Source organism: Monodelphis domestica, chromosome 3 (genome assembly GCF_027887165.1).
Source record: "Monodelphis domestica isolate mMonDom1 chromosome 3, mMonDom1.pri, whole genome shotgun sequence".
NCBI classification, from domain to species: Eukaryota; Metazoa; Chordata; class Mammalia; order Didelphimorphia; family Didelphidae; genus Monodelphis; species Monodelphis domestica.
Window position 1 is genome coordinate 75,528,392 of NC_077229.1, and position 17,228 is coordinate 75,545,619.

The 17,228-nt window shown below is 45.2% G+C and overlaps 1 protein-coding gene across 2 annotated transcripts in view; it reads right to left on the reverse strand.

Moving 5' to 3' along the window:
• Positions 1–17,228, reverse strand: part of ATP8B3 (ATPase phospholipid transporting 8B3) — a 94,635-nt gene that overhangs the window by 35,813 nt on the left and 41,594 nt on the right. For both annotated transcript variants that reach the window (XM_056822189.1, XM_007489292.2), the window contains exons 12-17: positions 13,358–13,551; positions 9,846–10,054; positions 7,706–7,731; positions 5,414–5,570; positions 2,815–3,003; positions 1,321–1,433 (exon numbers count right to left, since the gene is read on the reverse strand). In XM_056822189.1, the coding sequence (XP_056678167.1) occupies positions 1,321–1,433; positions 2,815–3,003; positions 5,414–5,570; positions 7,706–7,731; positions 9,846–10,054; positions 13,358–13,551 (888 nt within the window). The remainder of the gene's footprint in view (positions 1–1,320; positions 1,434–2,814; positions 3,004–5,413; positions 5,571–7,705; positions 7,732–9,845; positions 10,055–13,357; positions 13,552–17,228) is intronic.

Sequence of the window (17,228 nt, forward strand, 5' to 3'; positions counted from 1 at the left end):
ACTGCCACCTAGCTGCCCTTATAATAGCATTACTTAGACTCTGAAAATTGGCTCAAGAGAGTTAAGAGTTAAATCAGAAATTCAATAGACCATGAATGACCCTTAGCATCTTTGTTTTTCTTTTGCCAGGCACCTCCTTATGAGCTTACAAGCACCTGTATAGAGGAATGCCACTCTAAGTTGTAGAGCAGGTGCTGACCTGTGTTGATAACAGACATTTCCTCATTAGGACTTCCCCATGCCAGATTGCAGGTCTGGATCCAAAAAAAAGTTGTCCTACAAACATGAATCAATGCTATGTAAAAGTAAGCCTTTCCCAATATCTCATGATTCTAGAGCCTTCCTTCTCTTAATTTTTTCCTACTTAGCCTGTATACAACTTGTTCTTTGCATGCTGTCTCCCTCTTTAGATTATAAGCTCCTCAAGGGCAGGGACTTTTGTCTATTTGTATCCCCCGTGTTTAGCACAGTGCCTGGCTGACAGATTGATTAAGCAAGTTCAAGCCCCACCAAGTTAGGAAACTCTCCTTGACCACTCCATTCCACAACTAAGCTCCCCAGCCTCTGAACCACCAGAGTACCATCCTCCTCAAGAAACCAACACCATACATGTTGCATTATTCACACCTGGTCATTCTGGTTGTCCATTAGACTCAGGTTACTGACAGCATGACTGGCTCTTCCATTTCCCATCTCTTCTGTAATACTATGTATTTTGATGCACTTACAAGCATTATTTTGAGAAGGGGTTCCTAGGCTTCCCCAGAGTTTCAAAAGTGTCTAGGGTATAAAAAGGTTAAGAACCCCTAATACAAAGGGGAAAGGACACAGGAGAGAACATTGGAAGGATACCCAAAGTTAGAAAGAGTGACCAGGTCATCAGATAGGTAGGAGGAGCAAGGAAAGACTTAGAATACAGAATATCAAAGCTCTAAGAGACACAGAGCTTAGAGTTGAGAAGAAACATAGAACATAGAATATTGGAGCTGAGAGAGTCCTTAGAATTTAGAACACAAACATGTTCTAAAAGAGTTTTTATAATATAAAATATTAAAATTGAAATGAACTTTAGAGATTATCTGGTCCAACCTCCTATTTTATAGGTGAGGAAACTGAGTCACAGAGAAAAGAGACTTTTCTTAGGTCATGTATCAAGTCAATGGAAAGTCCAGGACTAGAACCCAGGCCTCCTGACTCTCGGCCTAGGGTTCTTTGCCTTATATCATGGTTGTGTGAAGGAGTAGCCACCCAAGAAAGACCAAGGACAGAGCAGTATAAGAAATTCCTTCCTCCTCCCCATCCCAGGCCCCAGGGACTCACATCCAGGGCCTTCTCAGTAGCAAGCTCATTAGGACATCCTGGCTGTAACCTCTCAAAGATCACCGTGTCTGCCCCCTTGGTATACAGTCGAATTTTGCCTTCAGGGTCTCTCACTGCAGGAGAAAAGAGCCCACCTGTCCTCATTGGGTTCCCAGGCAACAATGCAAGGAACATTAAGAACTTTGGGGTTCAAGAGAGTTCCTTTGTTTCTGCCCAGGGCTGTTGGCATGCCCCAAAGCTGCAGCCAGATGAACAGACCTCTCCTCTCTCTCTGCCTTCTCCATCTCTTCCATGATTCTTCTCAAGCCCTTGAGGAAGAAACTGAGGCACAGGGCATGGAAAGGGGCACGGGTCAGCAGCTCCAGCTAGTGCCCAAGAATTTGTTGAGCAGAGAAGCCCAGATTGGGAAGAGAACTCATAGGAGAGCTAGTCTAATTTTTATCCTCATCAACATTTCCAACTAACCTACACTTGCGGATTTGCCTCCCAAGCAGATCATTTCACATGACAAAAGCTTTAACCATAAGGACATTTTTTTTCCTAACATGGAAGCTCTGTCTGCAACCATCCCCTCTCCTCTCTCTCATTCCACTTCATTCTCCCCACTGGAGTCAAGCAGAACAAGTTTAGATCTTTTCCCACAGACCTGAGGACAGGGGAAAAATGAAAGAACAAATCTGGAGACCTGGGTATCAATATCCCGCCCTACCTCCAACATCTTGCCATGTGACCTAGGGCAGGTTTTTTCCCCAATTCTGGGGCTCAGGGTCTCCCATCTGTCCAATTCCTGCTCAGATCCTACCCAGAAGTGCCCCTCTGATGCCTCCTCATTGAATGAGCATGATTCTGAATTCCTGAAGGCAATGTTAGCAAAACAAACTCTACTGGGTTCCAAGTTAGAAAGGCCATCTACCCAGTGGAATTGTGCATTGGCTGGGGTGGGGGGAGATGGGGAGGGGGAAAAACATGAATCATGTAACCATGGAAATTATTCTAAATTAATTAATTTCAAAAACAAAATTTTTAAAAGAAAAGGCTGTCTAGAAATTGGAGTCAGAGGAATTTGGTTCAAATCTCACAAATCCCAGCTGACCTTTACATCTTATGTGACCTGGGGCAAGTTCCCTTAACCTCTCCAGGCCTCAGTTTCTTCATCTGCAAAATGAGAGGGTTGGAATCGTTGCTTTCTTAGATGACCCTATCAATGGACATCCAAAGAATACTTCCCAGCTACACACAGGGAGTCTCACCCCCAGAGACTTGATCAGCAGGAGATGATTATTTTTTCTTGGCCATTCATGAAGACCATAATTTGGGGCAGAGAGGAGGTGGCAGTCTTCATGGGTGGGAGAAAGAGCCATGCTGAAGAAATCACTAAGGGGAAATACTGTTCCCTGTATGTGAAAATACTTAAAGGTAAGATATAGAGATAAACCCCCAAATCCCCGCTCTGGACCCTCTTTTGGCTGTTGAGGGTGGGAACACCATGCTTACCGAGTACAGACATCCTCTTTCGGGAACTGTTGAAGTCCATCATGGCCAGCACCTGATAGATCCTCTCTACACCAAGCTCAATGGTGGTGATGGTATCCTGAGTCCGAGACAGAAAAACATAGCCAAAGTTCCGAGCGGCTGTCACCAGGGCTTCCTCGTCCGGAGAAGCTGCCTGGTAGACCAGCTGGCCTAGAGAGAAGATACATGGAAGGGAGGAAGGAGAGTCAGAGAGACAGTCAACAAAGATGTATCAAGCACCTGGCACAGTGGATAAAGCACTGGACCTGGAGTCAGGAAGATGAGTCTTCCTGTTTAAATCTGGCCACAGATCAAGCCCCAGATACTTACTAACTGTGTGACCCCAGCTAAATTACTTAACCCTGTTTGCCTCAGTTTCCTCACCTGCCAAATGAGATGGAGAAGGAAATGGCAAAACACTCCAGGATCTTTACCAAGAAAACCCCAAATGACTTCCTAGCTGCGTGATCTTGGGCAAGTCACTTCACCCTGTTTGCCTCAGTTTCCTCATCTGTAAAATGAGCTGGAGAAAGAAATGGTAAACCACTCCAGGATCTTTGCGTAGAAAATCCCAAATTGTAGTCAGGACGGGCCAGACACAAACCATGCTACAATAAATGCACCAAGGCATCATGTTAAACACTAGGAATACCAAGAAAGACAAAAGATAGTCCCTGCCCTCAAGGAACTCCTAGTCTTATAACAGGATGCTTAAAAGGGAGGATGGGAGGAATTCCCCAAATGGGGGGCAAGATGAATTCCACCAGCCTGGGTGGAGCAGGAAAGAAGAAACAAATACTTTTTAAGAGCCTACTATGAACCAGGCAATATACAAGCACTTTACCTATATTTGTTCTGTCTGTGTCTTTCTCTGTACCTTTCTTTTTCTCATCTCTCTCCCTCCCCCTCCTTTCTCTCTCCCTCCCCCTCCTCCCTCTCTCTCCCTCTCCCTTTCCCTCTTTCTCTCTCTCTCTCCTTGTCTCTCTGTCTTTCCCTCCTCTCTGTCTGTGACTGTCTTTCCCTTCTCTCTCTCTCTCTGTCTCTCTCTCTCCTTGTCTGTCTTTCCCTCCTCTCTGTCTGTGACTGTCTTTCCCTTCTCTCTCTCTCTGTCTCTCTCTCTCTCCTTGTCTGTCTTTCCCTCCTCTCTGTCTGTGACTGTCTTTCCCTTCTCTTTCTCTCTGTCTTTTCTCTCTCCCATCTCTCTCTTTCTCTCTCTCTGCCTGTCTGTCTTTCTCTCTTTCTCTCTCGCTCCCCCTTATCTACCATTTTAGAGTCAATACTGTGTATTGGTTCCAAGGCAGAAGAGCAGTAAGGGCTAGGCAATGGGGGTTAGGTGACTTGCCCAGGGTCACACAGCTGGGAAGTGTCTGAGGCCAGATTTGAAGCCAGGTTGTCCAGACTTCAGTCCTGGCTCTCTCTCCACTGGGCTGCCCAGCTGTCCCTGATCCCACCTGTGAAGTGAAGGCAGTGGACCTACAGACCCAGGGCCCTTAGAAGATAAGGATCTTGGCTGCCTGGAGTCCCTAGAGGGCTGGTCTGTTGACTCAGGGAAACATAGAGAGGCCCCTTCAGCCTTTGGCATGTGCCCCCCAGGGAGGCTGAGAAACCCTTCAGAAGGAAGAACGGCATGTCCCAGGAGGCCCTGTGTGCCAATCTCAAGGGCTCAGGTGACAGCCCCCCACGGGGGAGAGGGGGAGCCTATGGGGCAGAGCTGCTCTGGCCTGGGACATTGGGCAGGCCCAGGACCCATCTGGCTCCTGGCTCAAGACCCATAGTATCCAGTGCCTAGATCATTAGAGCAAGCTCATTCAGAAAGCCCGGTGAACCAGCCAGAGAGCCCAGGGGATTTGGAATCAGAAAGCCCAAGATTCTTCTTCTTTTTAACATATCTTCTGTCTCAGAATCAATGCTAAGTGACTTGCCTAAGGTCACACAGCTAGGACTTCCAGTCTCTAGGTTTAGATAATTCACTACCTTTTCAAACTGAGATCATATTGGTAAACCATGTAAATGCTTCTTTCTTTCTCCTTTCATCACACCTGCCTCAACTATAGCTGGACCTAGGAAGGGCCTCCTGCTCGCCCACGAATATCTAACACATGTCCATCCCTGAATAATGAGCTTATTGGTTGGATCATTTAATTCATGGCTATTTTGAACAAATAAGTGCATAAAATCATTAATTGGGCACTTACTGTATACAAATCACTGGGGATGCAAAAGCAAGTACTTTCTTTATTTGGATCCAAGAAACGTAGATGTAGAGCTAGGAAGGCCTCTATGAGTCAGCTCATCCATAATTTCACAGATGAAGAAAGAGAGGCAGAGAGGAGGAAAGTGACTTGCCTAGGATCATGCAAGCAAATATCTTAGAAGAATTCAAATCCAGGTCTCCCTGACTCCAAGTACTTCAAATAAGATATTCTAAAGTTTGCAAAGTGATGAAAATCATTCTTTCCAACTTCTTTTCATCCCAATGAAACAAAATATAAATGAAACAAAACAATTTCTTTTCAGGGCCCTGCTAATAACAGCTGCCCTTCTCCTAGGAGGGTCAGCCCCTGGACTAGGTGCCACTCACCATCCTTCTCGTCCACCATGACAGTATGGCAGAGGGCCAGCAGCCTCCAGAACTCTCGGGCCACTTCGTCCTCATCTTTCAGGACATCTTCTAGGAGCTGAGAGTCATAGAATATCAGGTTCTCATCTGCGTACTTGTTCCATCTCCAAGAGATAGCCTGTGGGTGAAACAGGGATGGTGAAGGAGGGAAAGAGACAGAGAAAAGAGAGAGAGAGAGAGAGAGAGAAAGAGAGAGAGAGACAGAGACAGAGAGACAGAGACAGAGAGAGAAGAGGAGACATAGAGGAGAGAGGGAAAGGGGGAGAGGAGGGAGGGAAAGAGATTGAGAACAGAAGGAAAAAAGGGACAGAGAAAGGAAGAAGAGGAAAGAGGAGAAAGGAGGGAGAGGGAGAATGAAAGAAGGGAAGAAGAGGGACAGAAAGGAGGGAGAGGGAGAGAGGGAGGGGGAGACAGAGAGAGGGGGAAAAGGAGAGAGGGGGAGAAGGAGAAGCAGAGAGAAGGGAAGAGAAAGAATAGGGGACAAAGGGAGAGAGGGAAGGAGAGAGAGAAAGAGGGAAGAGACAGAGACAGAGAGACAGACAGAGACAGAGAAAGGGAGAAGAGGAGAGAGATGGAGGGAGAGGAGGAAGAAGAGAGGCACCAGTGGACTTATGACTTCTGTGAGACCCAAGATTCATTGGGGTAAAGTGGAAAGAACCCTGGATTCTAAGGGTCCTCCCAGTTCTAATGGCTTCTGTCCACAGGTCCTTTCTAGTTTTGACATTCTGTACTCAAAGGGTCCTTCTCTACCATGGTTCTACCTTGGTTCTAGACCCTGATCTGCTCCTGAGTTACCAAGACAAGTTGAACATTAGTTCACCCATCTATAAAATGATGGATCTAAGGATCATTGAACCAGGCTTGAGAAGTCTCAGAAATCATTTTAGTCTAAAGACCTCATTTTACAGAGGACAAATCTGAGGTCCAGAAAGGCCAAGTGAATTGCCCAGCTAGGTCACCTATATAGTAAGAGACCAAGATGGGATTTGAACCCAGGTCCTCTAGACCCAGAGCTAGCTCTCTTTCCTCTGCATCTTGCTGAATCCCCAGGATGCTTCTCTGGTCACAGACTGTCCAGAAGCCTAATGACCAATAGCTGAATTGAATGAGCTGGGTCAGCAGATTCTTTGCTAACACATTACATTCTTTTTTATTTACTTTTACTCCATAACGCTCATAGGCAACGGTGAGTTTGATAAACCAGACAAGGGGGAAGATGCAAAGAAAAACAAAAAACAAAAAACTAGAAAACTCCACTATTTTCCACTCCAGTAAGAGAGGAGAGTCCATATGCATGTTATTGACCAAAGATTGGGAAGGGTAAAGGAATGCAGCATTGTTTTATATTCGTGTCGTTGTTTTTAAACCTCCCTTCTGTCTTAGAATAAATACTAAGTATTAGTTCCAAGGCAGAAGAGTACTAAAGGCTGGGCAATTGGGGTTAAGTGACTTGCCCAGGGTCACATGGCTAGGAAGTATCTGAGGTCAAATTTGGTCCCAGGACCTCTAGTCTCCAGGACCCTCCCCTATGATTTTTTTTTCCAAATCCTTACCTTCCACCTTAAAATCAATACTGTATATTGATTCCAAGGTAGAAGAGTGGTAAGGGCTAGGCCATGAGGGTTAAATGACTTGCCCAGGGTCATACAGCTAGGAAGTATCTGAGGCCAGATTTGAACCCAGGACCTCCCATTTCTAGGCCAGGCTCTCCATCCACTGAGCCACCCAGCTGCCCCCTCCCCTATGATTCTTAAGGGGCCTTTTTCAGTTCTGAAATTTTGTGTTCTATGTTCTAAAAGCCCCTGAATCCTATATTTTAAGTTCTAAGGTCTTTCCTGGGTCCTTTTGACATGACATGTTCTAAGATCACTCATGAGCCTGACATCTAATGTTCTAAAGGTCCTCTTAGATGACATTATGTTCTAGCTCAGCCTTCTAGATCTGGCATTCTGCACCTGCCACCTGCAACCATGACATTCAGCGTTTTGAGCTTCCTCCCAATTCTGATACTCATCTGGTCCAAGATTCCTTCCCTGTCTGACACTGTGTGTCGTGAGGGCCCTCCCAGCTCTGGCATCCTGTTTCTAAACCCTTCCAGCTCTAAAATCCTGTTCCAAGGGCCTTCCCCAGTTCTACCATTGTGTGTTCTAAGATCACTCCCAACCCTGCCATCCAGGATGCTCTGAGTGGGCGAAAATTCCATCCTTGGGAATCCCACCTCCTACTCAAGATCCAGGCCAAGATCAAACTCACCTTCAGGTCTTCTCCACCATCCGTACCTAGACAAAAAAATGCAGCTTCAGTCTCTTGCTTTCTTTCTTTTTTAATCCTTCCCTTCTGTCCTAGAATTAATACTCGATATTGATTCCAAGGCAGAAGAATGGTCAGGGCTAGGCAATGGGAGTGAAGGGACTTGCCTAGGGACACCCAGTTAGGAAGTGTCTGATGCCAGATTTGAACTCAAGACTTTCCATCTCCACGCCTGGCTCTTTATCTACTGAGCCCCTTAGTCCTTTACTTTCAAGAATGGGTCCAGTACTCTAAAAGATCACCCTGGTGCCAATATTAATAAAATGGAAATAGGTCTTGATCAATGACACATGAAAAACCCAGTGGAATTGCTTGTTGGCTATGGGAGGGGGTGAGGAGAGGGGAGGGAAAGAACATGATTCTTGTAACCAAGGGGAAAATATTCTAAATTAATTAATTTAATTAATTAATTAAAAACAAATGGGTCCAGTACCCCTGTGATTGGGAATCTGTGCCCACACACATACGCACTCCCTTTCTTAAAGGAGCTCAACAGGTGATGAAGGAAAATGGAAAGCTTAGCCAGCAAATAGGAGAGGCTCTGAAGTTCCTTATGAAGGAAGAGTCTGTCTCAAAATTGATCAGTATTAGATGCTGAGAAGATCTGCCACTGACTCAATGTGTGACCTTGGCCAAGTCCCTAGATCTCGCTGGGTCTCCATTTCCTTGACCATGAAATGAGGGCTTGATCTAGATAGAAGGCCATTTTCCCCTAATTTTGAGTTCCAAATTCTTCCCCTATTTTGTGTCCTAGAGGGCCCAGAGATGGAGAGCTGAGCCTGGAGTCAGGAAGATCTGATTCAATTCAGCCTCTGACACATAATAGCTGTGGGGCTTTGGATAAGTCATACAACCTCTGGATACCTCAAGCTTCCTCAATTGTAAAACAAGGACCAAAATGGCACCCACCTCTCCGGATTATTGGGAGGATCAAATGGGATCTTTGTAAAGTGTTTAGCATAATACCTACCACAGAGCAAGGAGGTGCTTACTAAAAGCTTCTTCCCTTCTTGGACCCCTTGGGCAGGGTTGTTGGAGCCTTTGGACCCCTTCTCAGAATTATTTTTTTAGGATTATATTTTTAAATGCATAATATAAAAGCCACAGATTGTCAAGAAAACCAATTATTATTGAGATAAGGATGTCATTTTCCTCCCTAAATTCCTAGACCTTTGGAAATCTATCCACAGACCCTTTGGGGATCGGTGGGTCCCAGGGGAAGAGCCCCTGGCCTGGATGACCCAGCATGCCACTTCTGGATCTTAAGATTCTGATTTCCTAAGTCAGTGGAGCAGAAGAAGGGGTATGGGCCAGTACAGTAGACCAGAGGAATCATGGGATGCAGCAGACCCTCTAGGGCAGACAGGGAGTGGAGAGGTCTGGCATTGGAGGTTAAGGTAAGAGATCAGAGAGGGATTGGTACTGTCCCTGTAAGACAGACCTAGGAAATCTGGCATTCACCCAGCCCTTCAAGGTTTGCAAAGCACTTTGCAGGTATGATCTCCCTGAAGACTTGCCACAACCCTGAGAGGTAGGTGCCATTATTTCCCCCATTTTATAGAGAAGGAAATTGAGGTTCAGAAAGGTTGGGTGACTTGCCTGTTATGACACAGCTAGCAAGGGGCCAAGGTGAGATTTGATCCCAAGCCTCTCCCGATTACAGGTCCATTCCCTTTCCCACTTCCCCAGGCCCCCTCTCTAATACTGATGATAGCTAACATTTATAGAGGGCTTCTAGGTTTGCAGAGCCCCATATATATATAGCCTCTTCATCCTCAAAACAAATCTGCAAGGCAGGTGCTATTATTACCCACATTTTACAAATGAGGAAACTGAGGCAGGTAGCAGGGAAGGGATTTGCCCAGGGTCACACAATTAGCCAATGCCTGAGATAGGATTTGAACACAGATTTTCTTGAATTCTGGTCCTGTAAGAGTCCTAGGTCATCTGCCTACTCCTCAGGATAGAATCTAAGGTTCAGGGGTGGGTCTAGAACGGGCAATAGAATCTGGGGTGCGAGGTTAGGATGGAAGGGAGGTTTAGCTCAGACTGGGGAGGGGGAGAGGCCGGGGTTGCCAGTCACCGTAAATCAGCCCGTTAATACAGCATTTCTTGAAGGTCATGATGTTCTGGGTCAGGGTTCCTGTCTTGTCAGAGAAGATGTACTCGATCTGTCCCAGCTGGTCATTGAGGCTGGTATTCCGGGCGTTGGCGGGAATGTCCTGGGGCGAGTAGTACATCTCCAGGTCCCAATTGATGAAACAGCTATTCACCAGATAGACAAACTCAAAACTGCAAGGGGATGAGACAGGAGACAGCTACTGAAAGTCCTGGAAATGGATAGCTGTCCAATGGGCCAGCCCAGGATCCCCAGAGCCAAGCCTGGGGAAGGAAAAATTGGAAGCATTTCCATAAATGACAAGTCTTTGAGGAGTAAGGTCAATCATTATAAATAATTCACCTTTTTCATTTCTATAATCTTTCCAGGTTTATTTTTCTCATGACAAACTTGGGACGCTATAATGAGCCATGATAACCAAAAAATGTTTCAAATACATTATTTTATAAAAGTTGCACAACAATTTTATGAGGAAGGTACTGCGGATATTATTCAATCCATTTCACAGATGAAGAAATTGAGGTTTTAGAAAAGCGAATGAGTTGTCCAGAAGTTTTAGAGGTTCAGAGCTACAAGTAACTTTATAGGTCAATGACACCATTTTACAGGGGAGAAAACAGAGCAATATCCCACAGGTAGAAAGTACCAGAGTCAGAACTTGGACCCAGGACCTGTAATTCCACATCCACATGCTATTCACAAAGATATCAATAGGAGAAACTGAACCCAAGTTTTCTGATTCCAAGCTCGGGGTTCTCACCTCCTCCGACACTCTGCTCTTGAGCCCTAATGGGATAAGGCAGAACCCTAGAGGCATCGAATGTGGGAGAAGGGAGGATGCACACAATATGCATGGCCAAGGCCAAATGGTAGAGTGGATGGGGTTCTGGGCCTCCCTCTGATGCAACTGCCCAGAGAGCCACATGATGTCACCCAGCAGATCACTATCCCTGGGGTGAGAGCTTCCATAACAGAAGCTCCCTATATGGACAAAACCATGAGTACATATCACCCTCCACACCTCAATTTTTTTTAATTTTTAATTTTTTAATCTAATTTAAAATTTTTATTATTAACATTCATTTTATGTGGAAAATCATTGTTATCCGTAATTGGCAATTTTTAAAAAATTTAATTAACATTCATTTTTTTCTCATTTTGAGTTCCAAATTCTTTCTCTCCTTCCAGCCTCTATTCCTCCCCATTTTGAGCAAGCAAGCAATACAGTACCCATTATATCCTACCAAAAATTATTAGAACATTAGACAGGCTTCTTCAAAATTATTTGGGGTGTGGAGTTAAGACGACTTGCTAGCTGTGAGGCCCTGGGTAAATCACTTCATATTTGTTTGCCTCAGTTTCCTCAACTATAAAATGGGGATAATTAGAGCATCTACCTCCTAAAGTCATTGTGAGGATCAAATGAGATAATATTGTAAAGAACTTGGCACATTGCCTGGCATTCAGTAGGCACCTTATAAATGTTTGCTGTTGTTTTAAATCCTTATAAATGAATAAGGCCCTGGGTCTGGGGTTGGGGAGTAAAAATCTAGTCTCAGGCACTTATAAGGTATGTGACCCTGGACAAGTCACTTAACCTTGCGCAACCTCAGTTTCCTCATAACTCTAAAACTGGGGGATATAATAATGCCTATTCTCAGGGCTGTGAGGATTGAATGACCCAGTGCCTGGGTCAGAGCTGGGCTACATAGACTGGTTTATGGAAGCCTTGTAAAGGCTAATTCTCCAGCCCTCCCTTATGAAGAAGAGAGGAAACAGAGGTGCAAATTAACCCGTTGCTGGCTGCTTGCATGGGTGGACATCTCCCTTGCCCCCCCCAACCCCAGCAAAGGACAAGCCCATCAGGGAAGAAGGGAAATGTCCACCCTGACACTGCCCACAAGTCTCCCGTGAACAGACCTAGCAGAGGGTACGAGTAAGGAATTCTTGTACGGCGTGTGTTCCTGTCTGTACAAATGTGTGTGAATTTTGCAATAATACAAGTTATGCCTCCCAGGGGTATTGCTAGGAAATTCTTAGAATTATCATCATTCTTTTAAGCATTTCTACAGCATCTACTTCATGCCAGATTCTGGGTTATTATCCTTTTACTCAATAGAAGGGAAAACCCAAGCCTGAGAGTCAGGAGACCTGGAGACTAATTCTTGCTCAACTCAATTCAAACCAATTCCAGAAACATTCTTTCATTATTGACCAAAAGGCCAATGGCAGGAGAGAGTATGCCAGATATAGGAGACAACCTGTACAAAGGTGCAGAGGTGGGAAATGGTATGTTGGGGCCAAGGGCAATTTGGCTGGAATGTTGAATAAATAAAGAATACTGATACATTTGGAAAAGTGAGTGGGATCCAAATGATAGACGGCTTTAGAAGGGCGAGTAAGCCGATTACATTTTATTTTAGCAGTAATAAGCATAAGAAGTTTTTTAAGCAAAGAAGTGACATGTTATTCTAACTTACTAACTGGCTGTGTGACTTTGGGTCTTTTCAGTTCTGATATTCTCTGTTCTAAGAGTTCTCCAGGCTGTGACATTCTCTGTTCTAAGCTCCCTCCCAGCTCTGACATCCTCTGTTCTAAGCTCCCTCCCAGCTCTGACATTCTGTGTTCTAAGGTCTCTCCCAGCTCTGACATCCTCTGTTCTAAGCTCCCTCCCAGCTCTGACATTCTCTGTTCTAAGGTCTCTCCCAGCTCTGACATTCTCTGTTCTAAGCTCCCTCCTAGCTCTGACATTCTGTGTTCTAAGGTCTCTCCCAGCTCTGACATCCTCTGTTCTAAGCTCCCTCCCAGCTCTGACATTCTCTGTTCTAAGGTCTCTCCCAGCTCTGACATTCTCTGTTCTCAGCTCCCTCCCAGCTCTGACATTCTCTGTTCTAAGGTCTCTCCCAGCTCTGACATTCTCTGTTCTCAGCTCCCTCCTAGCTCTGACATTCTGTGTTCTAAGGTCTCTCCCAGCTCTGACATCCTCTGTTCTAAGCTCCCTCCCAGCTCTGACATTCTCTGTTCTAAGGTCTCTCCCAGCTCTGACATTCTCTGTTCTCAGCTCCCTCCCAGCTCTGACATTCTGTGTTCTAAGGTCTCTCCCAGCTCTGACATTCTCTGTTCTAAGCTCTCTCCCAGCTCTGACATTCTCTGTTCTAAGGTCTCTCCCAGCTCTGACATTCTCTGTTCTAAGGTCTCTCCCAGCTCTGACATTCTCTGTTCTCAGCTCCCTCCCAGCTCTGACATTCTCTGTTCTAAGGTCTCTCCCTATTCTGACATCCTCCTCAAATCTTTAAGTCCAGGCTGGAAGCCTTTCTGACACAGGTCAGGCTGACTTCTGTAGACCCTTCCCAAGCTGGGAGTCTATGATCTCATACTTCTTGTCCTGTAGCTGCCTCCCTTCCTTGGGACTCCATTTCCTTACCTGTCCCCATCCCCACCATGCCAGCCCTCCCCAACCTCTCCTATCGGCTTACGTGATGTAGAGGGACATTGGCACAATGACACTGAGCAGGATCATGAAGCCCCAGAAGACAAGGAAGGCCTCCTGGACTGGAGATGAATTTCTATGGAATTCATTCAGGTAGCTGTGTTTGGCCTGGAAATCCACCACCTGGAAGCTATAGGCCACTGCCAGGCATAAAGAGATCACCACCAGCATCAGGAATATCTGCAGAAAGAGGCAACGGGGGTCAGGTTGGCCAGAGAAGGAAGTGGGGGAGGGGAAGGTAAAAGAGGAAGTGGGAGGAGCCACATGTGTTCTAGAAGAAAAGCCATACGTGATTCAGAAGAGGGTCACTGGTTTTATTTTGTTTTGTTGGTAGGGAGAAGCATGTGTGTTCCAAGAGAAGACTCCAAGGTATTCTAGAAGAGAGTACCATGGGTATTCTAGGAGATGAGACACAGTTTAGCAAAAACTGGAAGCCACACATGTTCTATCTACACAGCTTGGAGGACCCCAAAAATGTTCTAGAAGGAAGACCTGTAAGGGGAGTCACAGGCATTCTAGATAGTCTGGAAGAACCCACAAGATGTTCTAAAAAGACGTCATGTGTGTTCTAGAGGTGTTCTAGGTAGCTTTAGGGAAAGAGATGGGCAAAGTTCATCAGTCTGTCTCAAAGTTTTCAGAGTGGTCTCAAGTTCAAGTAACTGAGGTCCCTTGTACACCTTGAATAAGCCTCTCCTTCCTTGTCAGGCCTGGTTAACTGATTCTCCCTGCCTGTTCAAGCCTCAGATTAACACAGTCTGTGTGGTTGAAATTTTGATTCCTGGTGTCAAACCTTCCTAACATTAACCCTTAGGCTCCCAGAATATCAGAACAGGAGAAGGAAGGAAGGAAGGAAGAAAGAAAGAAAGAAAGAAAGAAAGAAAGAAAGAAAGAAAGAAAGAAAGAAAGAAAGAAAGAAAGAAAGAAAGAAAGAAAGAAAGAAAGAAAGAAAGAAAGAAAGAAAGAAAGAAAGAAAGAAAGAAAGAAAGAAAGAAAGAAAGAAAGAGAGAAAGAGAGAAAGAGAGAAAGAGAGAAAGAGAGAAAGAGAGAAAGAGAGAAAGAGAGAAAGAGAGAAAGAGAGACAGAGAGACAGAGAGACAGAGAGAGAGAGAGAGAGAGAGAGAGAGAGAGAGAGAGAGAGAGAGAGGAAGAGAGGAAGAGAGGAAGAGAGGAAGAGAGAAAGAGAGAGAGGAAGGAAGGAAGGAAGGAAGGAAGGAAGGAAGGAAGGAAGGAAGGAAGGAAGGAAGGAAGGAAGGAAGGAAGGAAGGAAGGAAGGAAGGAAGGAAGGAAGGAAGGAAGGAAGAGAAGGAAGAGGAGGAGGAGGAGGAGGAGGAGGAGAATGCATGTGTGGGGTATTTTAAGGTTTCCAAAGCCCTAACTATACATATGTTAATTCATATAATCTTCACAAAAACCCTGGAAGTAGGTGCTATTATTATACCTATTTTACAAATGAGAAACTTGAGGTAGCTCAGTTTCATACAACTAGCAAGTGAATGAGGCTGAATTTGAGCTCAGGTCTTGAGTTCTGGCCTAGAGTCAGAAAGACTCAAGTGCCCGAGTTCAAATCCAGCCTCAGAAACTTGCTAGTTGTGTTTCCCTGGGGAAATCACTTAACCCTCTCAGTTTCTTCATCTATAAAATGAACTGGAGAATGAAATGGCAAACCAACCCAGTATCTTCGTCAAGAAAATTCCAATTGGGGTCACAAAGAGTCAGGCGTGATTGAAACAACTCAACAACAAGTTCTTGACTCCAAACCTAATGCTCTATCCACTGTTCACCTGACAGTCTATATAACAAGCTGGAAGAGTTCTCAATGGCTGTGGAGCCTAATCTCATCATTTTATAGCGGAGGAACCTGAGCCTCAGGTTGATGAAGAAGTGGCTTTAGGTGAAAAGGGATTTGAACCCACATCTTCTGATCCCAGAAACAGAATTCTTGCCCTTGTCCTGAATTGGAATTCCCTCTACAACACCCTGCCACATTTCCTGGTTAACATTTCTACCTCTCTGAGCCTCAAATCCCCCATTTGTAAAATGCAAAGGGAGGGAGTTGGATTAGAGGATCCCTGAGTTCTCTTCTGCTCTAGATCACTGACCCTCCAGCTTCTGCTTAGAGAACTATCAAATGAGGTAGAACCACTTCTTTTTGAGGCACTCATTAATTCCATGATGTACAGCTTTCTTCCATCCAGACCTGTTCATTGATACAAAGAATTCCCAGGGAAGAAACTCGCTCTTCCAAATCTAGTGAACCTTGGAAACACTCAGAGGGTGAATGACTTGTCCAGAGTCTCCTAGCCAGGCTGGATCAGACATGGCTCTTCCTGATCCCAAGGCTCCCTCTCAAGTTCTTCCTTACTTGAGTCTAAAATTCCACACCTTCCTACTCTTTCTCCTCAGTGCTCCTGGTTCCACCCCTGAGGTCAAGCAGAACAAAACTGTTCTGCTGGATGGCCCCTCAAATACTGGTGATGATGCCTTCTCTACATTTTCTCTTCTATAACTGATCCTCCTTTGACGTGGTCTCTAGAACCCTCCCTCGTGATAAGCGCTCTTCTGTTCTTCCTAAAATGTGTCACCCCCAAATATACTGATGGAGGCAGAAGACAATCTGGACGTGATACTTCCCTTAATACAGCCCAAGATTAAATTAATTTTTTAACCCTTACTTTCTGTAAGAACTCCAAGATAGAAGGGCAAGAGTTAGGCAACTGGGGTTAAGTACTTGCCCAGGAAGGGTCTGAGGCCAGATTTGAACCCAGGTTCTCCTGAGGCCACCATGCTACCTAGCTTCCCTTTAATTAGCTTCTTAGTAGCCAGGTCTACAGACTCAGAGCAAGCTCAGAGACCACTGAAACCCCCATATCTTTTTCATAGAAAACTTGTCTAATTATACTGCGTGCTTGTGAAGTCAATTTTTCCTTTTCTTTTTAAATTTAGACCCTTACCTTCTGTCTTAGTACCAATTCTAAGACAGAAAAGCAGTAAGGGCCATTCAATTGGGGTTAAGTAATTTGCCCAGGGTCACACAGCTGGGAAGTGTCTGAGGTCACATTTGAACCCAGGACCTCCCTAGCTCTCTCTCCACTGTGCTTGCTACCTAGCAGCCCTGGTGAGGTCTATTTTTCTGAACCCAGATGCAGGAATTCCGCCTTCAGCTTTATTAAAGTTTATTTGATCAGATCTAGCCCTTTGTTCTAGACTTTGGGGAAACACGGGATTGACTCATTTTGCCAGCTGGCCTTTCCTCCTTTCCCATCAGCTACAAATGTGAGAAGTATGCCTTCAGTGCCTTTCTCCAGGTCATCAGATGTTGAACGGCACAAGGCCAAGGGCAGATCTCTGGGGCACTCCCGGAAAGACACTTCCTCCCAAGTTGACATTATTGACTAGTCTGTGTGCCTTGTCATTTGAACAGCTCCAAATTCAGTTACCTCTATTATTATCTAGACTACATTACTTCATCTTCATTTCAGCAAATATTTGTAAGCATCTACTATCTACAGAGCACCGTGCGTGTCCCTAGGGGACAAAAAGGAGACAGCCCTTGCCCTAAGAGAATTGGTACACTAGATCAGCTCTCGCCCACAAAGCAGCACCAGTAATTTTGCCAGTGTTTTGCTAAACTGCACATACAGCATTTCCGTGATCTCTATCCCCAGGCTGTAAGATCAAATTTTGCTTACCTTCTTAGCCGCCCTCCCACATGCCTATCACCTGACTGCCCCAGTGCCAAGCTCTGCCCACCCATCAGGACACATCCTCCTGGATGCCAAATTTCTGCTTGTTTGGATGCCAACCTACTTCCTATTCTCAAATAGTCCTGATGCTCCCTCTGCTCACTGGGCCAGGAC